General features: G+C 39.9%; 2 protein-coding genes across 3 annotated transcripts in view; one reads left to right on the top strand and one right to left on the bottom strand.

Moving 5' to 3' along the window:
- The window catches only part of ergic3 (ERGIC and golgi 3), a 12399-nt gene extending 511 nt beyond the window's left edge, over positions 1-11888 (top strand). Inside the window, exons 2-14 of one of the 2 annotated variants that reach the window (XM_061069729.1) lie at positions 516-586; positions 1207-1294; positions 1395-1514; positions 1758-1854; positions 1960-2125; positions 2601-2658; positions 4825-4839; positions 5853-5884; positions 6273-6369; positions 9886-9950; positions 10099-10235; positions 11408-11463; positions 11617-11888. In XM_061069729.1, the coding sequence (XP_060925712.1) occupies positions 516-586; positions 1207-1294; positions 1395-1514; positions 1758-1854; positions 1960-2125; positions 2601-2658; positions 4825-4839; positions 5853-5884; positions 6273-6369; positions 9886-9950; positions 10099-10235; positions 11408-11463; positions 11617-11696 (1082 nt within the window). In that variant the 3' untranslated portion in view covers positions 11697-11888. The remainder of the gene's footprint in view (positions 1-515; positions 587-1206; positions 1295-1394; positions 1515-1757; positions 1855-1959; positions 2126-2600; positions 2659-4824; positions 4840-5852; positions 5885-6272; positions 6370-9885; positions 9951-10098; positions 10236-11407; positions 11464-11616) is intronic. The other variant, XM_061069730.1, reaches the window with a different exon arrangement.
- Positions 7169-9445, bottom strand: romo1 (reactive oxygen species modulator 1). Its single transcript, XM_061069738.1, has 3 exons — positions 9315-9445; positions 7889-8025; positions 7169-7427 (listed from the first exon to the last, which is right to left on the bottom strand). Exons 2-3 carry the CDS (start codon positions 8023-8025, stop codon positions 7319-7321), a joined length of 246 nt encoding a protein of 81 aa, XP_060925721.1. The 5' UTR covers positions 9315-9445; the 3' UTR covers positions 7169-7318.
- Positions 11889-12895: the final 1007 nt, after the last annotated feature.

Below are 12895 nucleotides of genomic sequence, written 5' to 3'. Positions count from 1 at the left end.
TTTATATTTAGAGATTTGGGACATTTAATTGTTATTTCATTTGATTTAATAGTTTATTTGACAGACTTTAGTCATGAATCAACAGCAGAATTACTGTGAACGAGCCAGAGCTTGAACAACAGGTTAATTTCCCTCTGTTGTTCCTGGACAGTTTTTAAAATGGCAACCTCCAATTTATAATAGAATGACTTGTTTTAGTCAACACACACAAGTAATATGTACAAACTACTGTTCAGACAAATACACTGGATGTTTATTCAGTTGTTGTCATAGAAATGTTGCCTATTTATAACCTCACACTTTTATCCATAAGATAAAGTAAAGCACCGTTTGATTTAGTCACTAAAGTTCACTTGAAAACAAAAAGCAAATGAATTCTCTCTCATATTCACAAAAAAGAATTAAATTGTATTTGGGATAAAGAAAAAAAAAAAAGAAGATTATCCGATATATGTTTTCATTTAAACTTTGAGTTTGAACTGGGATTTCCAAACTCCATCTCTCTGTCTCTGCAGTGACCATCATCAGCGGCATCATCATGCTGATCCTGTTTGTCTCCGAGCTGCAGTACTACCTCACTAAAGAGGTAAGTTCAGGATCTGCAAAGCTTCACCAGAAGGACATTTCCTCAGGTGGCTTTAAAACTCAAACAACACCAGAGCCTGATTGATGTGAAAGGTTTTGGGGCCATTGCTGATATTAGGGATTTTATATGTGATATATTAAAGAAAAACCTTTTGGCAGTGATCCCTAGGATTGTCGTTCTCATGGTATAGAAATGTGGAAACGTTTTCTAGATCTGTGCCAAAAGTTTAGGGATGCCTCATCCTTCCAAGTGTATCCATTTAGTAGTTTTTGCTAAATCCTCCTGGACAAGAAGCAAACAGGTAGGTGTGAGAATGAGCTTCTTAGCAGATTGGCTGACTTCCGGGGACATTAACCATCTTAAAGCCCTCAGAGTAGTTTCCTGTCAGGCCGGGGTGATGAGTGAGAAGCGACTCTGTGTACAGAAGGTTCAAAGTCAAGACAGACGACTGTGAAGTCTAATACTGTGTTTTTCACAGTTATTAATCCTGACATTAGATCTGAAAGATTCCGGTTTTGCTTTTGTGCAAAAACCACATTACTGCAGGAACATGTTTTGCTCACAGTAACTGTCTTCCATGAAACGCTTGTTGCATCAGTGTCCTTCTCTGTCTCCTGCAGGTTCACCCTGAGCTGTACGTGGACACGTCACGAGGAGACAAACTCAAAATCAACATTGACGTCGTCTTCCCACACATGCCGTGCGCCTGTGAGTCCCGCTGCTGGGAATCTGCAACGTTAATGATATCACATGTTCATTATAAACAACCCTTTGTCTTCTCTTATTTGTTATTTTCGTCCTCCCTTAGATCTCAGTATAGATGCGATGGACGTAGCCGGCGAGCAGCAATTGGACGTTGAACACAATCTGTTCAAGCAGCGGCTGGATAACGATCTGAAAGCCGTCACCACCGAGGCAGATAAACACGGTAAAATCTGACTTCCTCTCGCAGTGTGACACGATTTACTCTTCCTCTTCCTCGGGGGTTGTGAGGTCAACAGTGACATTACAACACCCGCTTACAGCTGCAATCTACCAGGAATCAGGTTTAACTCTGCATTTCTTTCGCCAGAGTCTTGGCATCAGGAAACGTTAGACTGCTCAAATTAAAAATAGGTTTATAATCACAATAATCATAAGGATGATGAGAGTTTTGTGTGTTGCTGTGTAGAACTCGGTAAGGCTGACGATGGGGAAGTGTTTGACCCGAGCACCCTGGACCCCAACAGATGTGAGAGCTGCTACGGAGCCGAGACTGAAGACCTCAAGTAAGACAACAACACACAGACACACACGGTCTTTGTGTTTGCTCGACAACCCTGTACTTACCGGCCTTGTTTCTGCCCCGTGTGTGTGTGTGTGTGTGTTTGCAGATGCTGTAACACCTGCGATGACGTGCGGGAGGCCTACAGGCGGCGAGGCTGGGCTTTTAAAAACGCTGACACCATCGAGCAGTGTAAGAGGGAGGGCTTCACTCAGAAGATGCAGGAGCAGAAGAACGAAGGCTGCCAGGTGTATGGCTTCCTGGAGGTCAACAAGGTAGAACTGACATCAGCTGGGATTTATTATTTATATATGAATGTGAGAGATACCAGTTATTCACCAGAGAACAACCTGGTTCTTGTCAGGAGGACAATCTGCAAAGTTAAGAAAGTTCTCCTAGTGCTTCAATCTTTTCCAGATTGACCTTTCCTCAGCACCTGTGACAATTTTAAGTAATCCTTTTGTTTGCCTGATGCAGTGATATGTGTGTATATGTACTACAGTATAATATCACTGGAGTGTGTAGTCTCCACTGTGAGGAAGAAGAGATTTGAGATGAGAGATGAACTGAAGGCTCTGATAGGAGAATATAATTGTAGATTTCAGGAGCCTGGTGTAATTGTACAATATTATTTCTTATCACGACTCTCTTCTTGTAATTCATTTATTTTTCCCCCCTCTGTGGCCTGACAGAGTAATTTGATCCGTTTGGATTCATTTCCCTGGACTCTCTCTCCTCTTTGTGCTGTAGGTGGCGGGAAATTTCCACTTTGCTCCTGGAAAAAGTTTCCAGCAGTCGCACGTCCACGGTGAGACCTGCAGCTGATTCACTCGGTTCATACACAACCACTCACCATTCAGAGACTTCTGAACACCCGCTGCTTTTCTACAGCTGTGAGTCAGATCTGTAGGTGGAAACATTCTTTAGCTCGAGGCTCGGATCAGATCATAGGTTCCAAAGCTATGCTGGTACTCCTTAACACACAAATATAAATCTACCTTAAGTTTGAGACCTTGTCTGATAATTTCTGGTCAGATAAATTTAAGGTGAGTTAGTGAACTCCAGGATGCTGTTTTAAAAAAGGTTGTTCAGAAGCTTTTGACGTGTTGTTCATCAGTTTCTGTCTATTCATCGTCTCCATAGAACCACACATGAATTAACCAACCATTCATTGATCATAACTCAGGGATGCACAGGACCAGTTCTAAATGAGTTGTTGATCTTAGCAACAGTGAATATTTTAATTAACATTTCAACATGAAAAATTGGGGCTAAACTGTGCAGCTCTGCAGTCAGCTGGAATCTGAAGCTCAGTGATGGTCAGACACCAGCTTTACCAGCTTGTCCCCGTTGTTGGACAAGCTAATGAAAGGCTGTGTCCGAAATCACCAACGCATTCACTAACCCCTACTTTACTATCAGGGTAGAAATAATGGTATATGATACAGCTCTGTCCTGATGCATTATGGGAAACAACGAGTGCACTAAATTGGGGATAAAAGGTCGACAAAATGGCCAACTCACTATGTAGTGGACAATATGGTGATCAGTAGTGAGGGATTTCGGACTCAGCCAGAGACTTGATGATGTCTGAGTTGAGTCCAGCTCAAGTTGAGGGAACAATACTGTGTCACGTTTCACTGAAAACAGGAAGTCGTGAAATCCATGATCTTTGCTCTGACAGATTATTTTTAGTTTTAATCCAAAGGACATTATCACCTAATGCGGTTTCAGTTGAACCTTGAAAACCTTAATCACTTACTTTTTTCTCTGCATTTATATTCCATCCCCTTTGTTTGTTCCTTTCACTGCTGTTGTCATAATTTTTGTGATTTAGTTTTGTCTTGACTGAACCGTTCTGTTTGTCCGTCTGCTTCATGTTTCACTAAATACACCAGAGGACAGGAAATTAACACATTCTCAAACTATAAATGTCTCCTAGTAGAACACATTTCTCCACTAAGGCCAAAACGTCCTGTTAAATTGAATCAAATTGCAGATGCTCATTAATACCGATTGCATCAACACACCTGATATTTTTTTTCATCAAGATACTTGTATTATTCCCTTGTCAATTGGATAAAATGTCAAAAAAACGACAACGATAAAGAAGGTCATAAAATATTCTTGGATCCTTTTTGTTGTCCACACAACAAAATGTAATAACTGGTCTAATGGCTCATGTCTCATGTTTCCATGAAATGTTGACCAACAAAGGAACAGGGATGAAAACATGACCTGTCTGGTGGAGCTAATGAATCTGAACTCACCGCTGCTGCAATTAAAAAGCTCAAATCATAACAAATTAGTATCAAACTAGTTTGATGCTAAAATAGAAAAACAAGGGCCAGTGAATTAGAACGCTGATTGGAATTTGTTTTTTTATACAATGAAAATGCACTTTCATCTTCCTGTGATACCTGTGTGTGATAAATGAATCTGATTGGATGAATTCATTTTGTTTGATGTGATTGTCTGAAAACTCAGCAGCAGAAACAAGAGACAAGAATCACATTGGCTGAGGATTTGGTCCTAAACCGTGTTTTACCCTGGACTGAATGTCAAGTGTTAAACCCCCAACCCTTTGTGTTCAGGGCTGCATGATTACTCTGAAGAAACAGAATCAAAAACATAATCCCCCCCCTCGATAATATCCTCTGACGTGATGTGAAATCACTGCTTTATGAATCAAACTGTACAGAGTAAAGCTTTTAATACTTTGAAACCAAATCCTCAACATGAAAATATGACTTTTACGTCTGAGGTAAGTTTTTCTGAGTGTAGTGTCGTCCTGCATCACTCCCCATGTGTTCATAGAGTTAATATTGAGCATGAATAACATGAATAACATGAATAACATGAATAACATGATTAACATGTAGTCTGAGCAGTGCAGCCCTTCACACACATGAACACCATGTGGTTTGTTGTCTACCTGCGTCATTCTAGTGACTCTTCTCTCTTCTTTCTGCAGTGCACGCTGTGGAAAGTAAGTCCATCTTTCTTTGCAGATTTTCATATTGGTTTTTATTGAATAGACTCATGCTGCAACTATACTATACTCATTATGCTGTAGATTGTACTGTAGCAAGTGTGCAGCTGACTTTGTACGTAAAACATCTAAACACTTTAATGTGGAAGTTATTTTTGGTGAAGGACTTGATTTAAAAAATGTTTAATTTGAAACTAATTTATACTTGTGTTGCGTAGAAGTACTCTCTGCTGAAAACCAGTTTACAAGTCTTTGTAAAAGTTTTTCGCTATAAGTTGTAGATTAAGTCTTTCTTTTCTGTGGGGAGAGGAGCTCCCTTTATGACAGATTTTGACTTTTTTAACTTTGCCTAACTTTACCAATCACATCAAACAGAACATGTACGTAGTCTAAAGTCACATGAGACAACAAGCTGGACACAACCACTGTGTTTGAACACTTAACATATTTGGGTCAAGTTTATATCGGCAGCCAATCATGTTTTAAGATAAAGTGGGACGAAGGAGAACAAACTGGAAACAGCTAATTCCCAATCCTTCCCACTAACATAGTTTACAAGTTCACAAAGCTGCTCTCAGATGAAATACCAGCCCACTGACGTCATTCTGTTTCTAGTGAACTGGTCCCACTGTAATAAGTCAATAAATCAATAAGAAACAGATATTGATTAACAGAATCATGTTTGATCTCTTATCTTTATTAAATTGTAACTGTTTCCTGAACAGACAGCAACTCTCTAACTTGAACATTTAAATGGGACCAAAGCTTAATTTAAAGTTTAACATAGCAGAATAACCCGTCTTTCAGAATAGTGACTAACTCTGGTGCTGTATCTGTGTGTGACTGTTGCCTCAGCTTTGTTTACCTCCTCTGCAAAACTAACCAATGTCACAAGGACAGTTCTACATCTGTACCTGAAGTAACCTTCACAATCTGTGTTTCTGTACTAATGTTTATCAGAAGTGTTTTTAACAACTTGAATAACGAGATGTGTTGTCTCTTGGTTGCAGTTCACGACCTGCAGAGTTTCGGCTTAGACAACGTAAGTGATGCACATGTTTCTTGGTATTTAAAACTATATAAGTTTTCATTTTAAGATTAATTGTCTGCAACGTGTTCCTGGTGAAAGTTTGTGTGAAGTTTTAGTAAAATTATATCTAAAATCTTTGATTGACTGTCAGGTTATGGTAGAATATCACATAAATTGCTATTAGATAAATATTTCTCATTACTTTTATCTATGTAACTGTTCAATTACATATAATAATCGTCAGTTTAGTCTTCAGTTGATGATCCTGCAAAAAAGGACCTTTCAGAAAAACAAAAAAACTGAGAAAGAAGAGCTTTTAACAATGGAAGATTAATGTTAGATATGTACACAAAGAGTTGCTGAGGTTTGTCAGCTAATCTCTGTCTCTGTGATCCTGCAGATAAACATGACCCATCTGATAAAACACCTGTCGTTTGGTAAAGACTACCCCGGCATCGTGAACCCTCTGGACGACACAGACGTCACAGCACCACAAGGTCAGGGATTCAAACCTTTTACTCTTTTCAAGGGGGTTTTGGTTTGAATATAACAAAATGCTGTTGTTTAACAGTAACGTTTAGTGTATGGAAAACATGGTTAGAAGATGGATAATCTTCCTCTAACTCAAACCTACAGTAATTATTTTATGTGTTGATTTATTTAACAAAGAGTTCCTGTCAAGAGTCCCTGGACAATGTCACAAAGTCATCCTAAAATAATTAAAACATTTTAAATTAGTTTTTAATCTTGCATAATAATGAAAGGATATTGATGCTGATATTGATCCTGCACTTTTGAGGAAATGTCAGAACTGTCTTTCAGGAAATATTTTACAGCCTTTAGTTAAGTAGCTGTTGATTTGAGGGGACTTGAACGTTTATTATATATCCACAACAGGTATTATCAATAGATAAAGCACATTTATATCAGACTCTAAACTACAGATATGCACTGACTCACACTAAGATGATGTTTAACAGCAGCTGTTGTGTTGGGTTTAGAACACACACACACATACATTAATGGAATCTGCACTTTTACAGACTAGAATGCAGTTCTATGAGTTAGTGTTTGTTTTAAGACTGAAGCTCACTCTCTTCTCTTTTACAATTTCCTTCAATATGTACAACCATAGATTTCCATAGTTTGTTGAGTCATCCAGAGAATGCAACGTTACATGAACTCAGCTGAGAAGTTTGGTTTTGTCTGGATTTCTCTAGCAAACTAACAATCAGGGTTTTGAGTCGTCACTCTGAGTCGACAGCATCAGAAAATACAACACAGACACTCAGAAAACCCATTTGACAAATCTGAACTTTTATTGACAAAACTAGACTTCAGGTTGAGAGTGTGACAGCACCGGACAGACAGAGAGAGGTGGATGTAGGTTTTTGGAAAAGTCCCATAGCTGTGCAGTCATGAGGAGGTGGCTCCTCCTCCTCCTCCTCAGCAGCGGATTCCCATTCCGATGGACATGAAGGTGCCGAAGGTCCCTCCGCTCTGCATCATGGTCTTTCCTACTCCGCCCATCAGCTCTCTGCCACGCATGCCGATCCTGGACACAGGAGAGTCAATGATATTAGAGATGGCAGACATTATTCCTTTAACTTGAACAATCTGTAGCGTAACTCCTTGAGCCAGTGACAAATTCTATATCCAAGGGTGAAATGCAATTTTTAAATTCACAACTTAATGACAGTTTACGATTCCACATCAACGTCTTTGCACAATCGAAACACGATTTCTAAGATTAGATCTTTGGAAGAGGAAAGGGTCGTCCATACACAGACTGATGAGCGTCACCTAAGAAATATAAAGTCGAGGGAAACTTAAGGTGCTGGTGGGTAGAGGGAAAGTTAAACTCTGCAAATACTAAAGACAACTCCAAATACTAAAGACAACTCCAAATACTAAAGACAACTCCAAATACTAAAGACAACTCCAACAACATGTCCATATTTTCAGTTAGACCACAGACAGGTTGTTTGTATAGAAGTAGAATATTCTTGGTTTTACCTGAGACAGGAGAAAGTGCCAAACATGGCTCCAGCCGCCAATCCCACTGTGAAGCCCATCATGAAGCCCATCTTGACCCGGTCAAAGCAGCTGGGCTGCGCCTGGCCTTGGCCGTACGGACCTACAGCCACTGGCATCTGATTTGGAACACGATGGAGTTAAAGTTTAGTTGATTGTCAACGTGTTGGGTCAAAGTAATATTCCAACATATTAATACTGTACATAAGTGATGAGAGTTAATGGGAACCCAGCAGGTTGTTTATCTCTGAGCCTCAGGTCAGTTCGGTGATGCGCTCAGGACGGAAGAATACAAATACTGTCCTGACTTTCAACTATACAATATGATGTAATATTTACTCATAGCACTGAATAAATAAACACATTTAAAAAAGAAGAATACTGCATCATCAAAGAGCTGCCAATTATGTTTAGAATTTATAATATCCACTCTGTTGGGCTGCTTCTCGTCATTTCCTTAATGCAATGCATTGTGGGAGATTTGTTGCATCAACTTCGCAATCACTAATTTGCTCCGATATTTTAATTTAGTCACTTTCCTTCGTTAACACACGACAATGTCTGATATATTATCTAATGTTGATTAGTAACCGTTTAGTAGTAGTAGTATAAATATCTTAATAATTCAGTCCTTCATATATTTAACTTCTCTGGATCTAAAATGAGGTTTTAAAGCTTTTATTATTTCTATTGATGATAAACTGAATATAGATAATTAACTTTTTCATCAGAGAGAACCTAACATCTCAGGAGGTCACCTTGGTTTGTAGGAAGCTGTATTTACAAAAGTATTTACAGTTTATTTAGTTTCATGATCAAAACTATCGATCAAACCGAAGAAACATTAATCAACCGATAATGAAAACCAGCGATTCTTTAGAAACTGACTGAATTAATCTTGGTGCTATGAACTATTTATTTAATAGATTGAACATGAGTCAGTTTATTTCTAATCAGCTGACTTCTCTATTAACTAGTAGTGACTCAGCTCATCTGTTTGCATTCGTCTTCACTGACGTCACGTTGTGTTAAAGCTGCTGCTTAATCTTTTTGATTTGTGTTATTAGTTGTTTAATCAGTGTGAATATGTAAGCTAAGCTAGGCTAACGTTAGCTAGCATACTGGTGCTAACCCTCAGTTTCCAGTCGGTTTAATTAAAATAAACAAAAAAACAGTGGGTTTTTGTTTCTGCTGAATTCAAACATCAAAACTTTAGTCCAGTTAAATGAGTCAAATTAAATCTAAAACCCCAACAGGCTCGTTTTGTTGTGTTAGCTTAGCATGCTAGCTCCAGGCTAACGTCAGCTGTGGCCTTGACAGATCAACGCGACGCGTTCTCAACTCGGGTTCGTGTCCCTTTCTATTTCCGGGACATTTTTCTGGATCGTTCTCTAGAACCGGGTCTCACCTTGACTCGTGTGTTCGAACGGAGTCTGACTCTGGTTCCGATCCGGAAGTTCGACCGTGTGTCTGACAGCAGCTGCGGGTTTAAAGCTACTTGCAGCACACCTCCATAACCGGAAACAGGAAGTGGACAAGGGACAGACGAGGCGGAAGAAGAGGGGGAGAGAGCTGCAGGAGACAGTCCACAGCGCCTCCCGGTGGATGTGCAAATAGTGTAGTTTATTAAACTGTGGATTTGTTAAACTCTTATCAGCTTCTGACGATTTTCCGTTTTTTCCTGGGTTTTAATTTCTGAAAAGGTTTGAAATCTGAATTTTAGGCCTTTAAATACGTTTTAAAAAATCCAGTTCTCCTTCTCTAAAACATTTAGTTGGGTCTTAATCATGTTAACGTTCATAAATCACAACTCCTGTCTCACTTTATGAATCATAAAATCTGTTTAACTTAAACATTTACTCAAGGGAGGAGAGTTAAACTGTGGCTCAGTTTAATATCATCGAACACAAATGGCCGTCACTTCTTGTCCTTTCCTTTTTTCTTCTATTTTAAAAAGTTGATTTCCTTTCCTCCCACAGCGTCGATGATGTACCAGTATTTTGTGAAAATCGTTCCTACGATCTACGTGAAAACAGACGGAGAAGTGAGTCCAATGTTTTCTTCCTTTCACTCTCGTTAATCTCTTTGCTTTGACATATTTATGTCGTTAAGATAAAACCAAAGTCAATTCACCATCGAACGTTACTGGTCCCACGATCTGTGTTTCTGAGAGTCTCTTTGTTTTCTTCCAGGTGGTGAAAACAAACCAGTTCTCCGTCACCAGACATGAGAAGGTGGCCAACGGGTTGATAGGAGACCAGGGGCTGCCGGGGGTCTTTGTTCTGTACGAGCTGTCGCCCATGATGGTGAAATTCACAGAGAAACACCGGTAGGGACGTCAGTGTTAAACATTCATTCATGTGTAGTTGTTAGGGTTGCAAAATTCCGGGAATATTCAAAGTTGGAAACTTTCCATGGGAATTAACGGGAACTAACGGGAATAAACGGGAATAAACGGGAATTAACGGGAATAAACAGGAATATACGGGAATTAACAGGAATTAACAGGAATAAACTGGAAATGTTGTGGGTAATTTTTACTAACTGTATTGACCTTTTCATATACAGACATAAATATAAACATTTTGTTTTGTCATAGGCTGATTTGAGCCCTGAGGAAACTTTGGGCACTTGACTATATGCTTCTGCATCGTTGTGTCATTCTTAACATAGGTCTTTGCACAGTATTTGCAAATGTACACAGCCTTTCCTTCTACATTGGATGGGGTGAAATGTCTCCACACATGAGAGAGTGCACGTGGCATTGTTCTGTAGAATAAGATGAGAAAAAAGTTTGTAAAAAAACACTAATGCAATGCCAGAGATATAAATAGTTAGCCAAACAATTGGAATCGTCTGTAAACATATTTTATAATTGATGGATAACTGAATGGAAATAGGCTAGATGAACAGATGAACAATCCTCAATCAGCATGCTGATATATTTTCCCAGTAATATGGAAACTTACCTGACTAGTCCTGCACTCTACAGCAGGCCTCATTAGCCCTGCTGTAGAGTGAAGCATGCTGGGAGTTATCTGTGCATGTGATGGAAGAATGCACAGTGGAGGCTTGAAACTCAACTTGCAGCGTGTGCTGCATTCCATACATCTTTAAAATAGAGTTTTGAATGATGTTTTTATTGCTCAGCGTTTAATTTGCGTATTATTTTTTTTTTTCAAAATTCCCGAGCTAAACTTCCGATGGAAAGTTTCCGGAAAGTTTCAGGAAATTTACCGGACACTTTCCGCCCCTTTGCAACCCTAGTAGTTGTGTTAAATATTAACCTTTCCCTTTATTTAATGGTTTAACAATTACAAATATTTCACTTACTGTCTATATTTACAGTTTTGGAAAAGTTCTAAAACCTGCAGATTATAGAGAATAAGATGATATTGGATAAATAAAGTAACTTAAAGGAAATATTCTGTTTATTAAATGCTTTTCAAGTTGTATATCGGTTTATCTAAATAACTTATCTCTCTCTCTCTCTCTGTTCAGATCCTTCACACACTTCCTAACAGGAGTTTGTGCGATCATCGGAGGTGTTTTCACAGGTCGGTCTCTCTCTCTCTCTTTCTCTCTCTCCCTCTCTCCCTCTCTCTCTCCCTCTCTCTCTCTCTGTGTTTCATTCCACACTGAGTCAAATGTATGAATCTAAGTGTTAAAACGCAGAAGTCTCACACTGCTTCCTGCTTCCTGTCCTGCAGTGGCCGGTCTGATCGACTCGCTCATCTACCACTCGGCTCGGGTCATCCAGAAGAAAATAGAGCTGGGCAAAGCGTCCTAGCACCGCCCCCCCACCCCCACCCCCCCGCTGGCCTCCACGATGCAACACAGACCAAGACACGGATAGAGAGACAGAAGGAAGAAGAAGAAGAAGAGGAGGAAGGTCGGAGGTGAAGAGGGAGAAGTTTGGAAACGGGAGCGAGTGGCTGGTTTTCCCTCTGTCTCCCTCTTCTGTCATACTGAGAGAGAGAGAGAGAAAGAGAGAGAGAGACATTGAGGTCGGCCAAGTTTCCTCCGTCTCTTTGCTCTCTGGAAAAAAGCACTGGGGGGGGGGGGGGGGTGAATTTCCCTCTCGGTTGATTGGACGCCAACAGGACAGAGCGAGAATCAGACGTGGACACGAGACTTTGTGAAGAGACGAGGACGCCACATGAATTCAGACCCCGCCTCCAAGGAGCCTCCTTGTGGAAAGGGGGGGGGGGGGGGGGTGTCCGTCCCTCTGTCCTGTCGACTTCCTGTCAGCGGTCGACTTCCTGTCAGCGGTCGACTGTCGGATCAATACACTGAATGTTGCAGAGCAGGTCTGTGGCTGAGAACTTTTAAAGGGAGAACATCACCCAAAACCTTTTAGTTTCCTTATCAGCTGAACTGTTGGGACAGATCACTAAATGATTGTTTTTCTGTCATACATTGTGTTGTAATAATTCTTATGATATATTGTGTATTTTTCTTATTGTCAACAAATTCTACCGACCGACTGAAACCAGCTTTGTCTCAAAATTGACGAGCGAAAGAAAAGAGGCTCAGAGAGAAGATGAATGAATCAATGAGCTTTGTGCAAATGTACTATGAAATAAGATTTTTTTTTTAAACGTTGATACTGAAGCTCTGATGTGTTGGTCAGTGTCGCTATTGTGTTGGTTTGCGCAATCAAATCAACATGGAGACGAATCTAGATCTGTTTCTAGACTGTGACGTGTCCCTGTCGGTGCCATAGAACTCCACTGTTGTTAAAAACATATCAAGGAGCCCCAGTGTTAAAACAAGGGACATGTTCCTTTATTATCATGAACACACACACACACACACACACTCACAACAATCTGCTGCTAGAGATCCTCACACAACAAATCCACGACTGCGTCCTCTCTCATTTCAGTGACATTTGTTCAAACCGACTTCAGTAAATCACAGAGTTTTGAAAGATGGTTAAACTCATCTTTTGGTCTTTTCAGTGGATTTGTTGACAATAATAAAAAT

The sequence above is a fragment of the Limanda limanda genome, chromosome 4 (genome assembly GCF_963576545.1).
Source record: "Limanda limanda chromosome 4, fLimLim1.1, whole genome shotgun sequence".
Classification (NCBI taxonomy): domain Eukaryota; kingdom Metazoa; phylum Chordata; class Actinopteri; order Pleuronectiformes; family Pleuronectidae; genus Limanda; species Limanda limanda.
The sequence above is the reverse complement of the archived record's forward strand: the minus strand, read 5'-3'. Positions and strand labels throughout refer to the sequence as shown.

What these genes read in the sequence shown, in the direction of transcription:
- romo1 (XM_061069738.1), bottom strand. Translation starts at nt 8,025, where the DNA reads ATGCCAGTGGCTGTAGGTCCGTACGGCCAAGGCCAGGCGCAGCCCAGC. An exon ending in GGCACTTTCTCCTGTCTCAG is followed by an intron (nt 7,428 to 7,888) that starts GTAAAACCAAGA and finishes TCCTGTGTCCAG; the next exon opens with GATCGGCATGCGTGGCAGAG.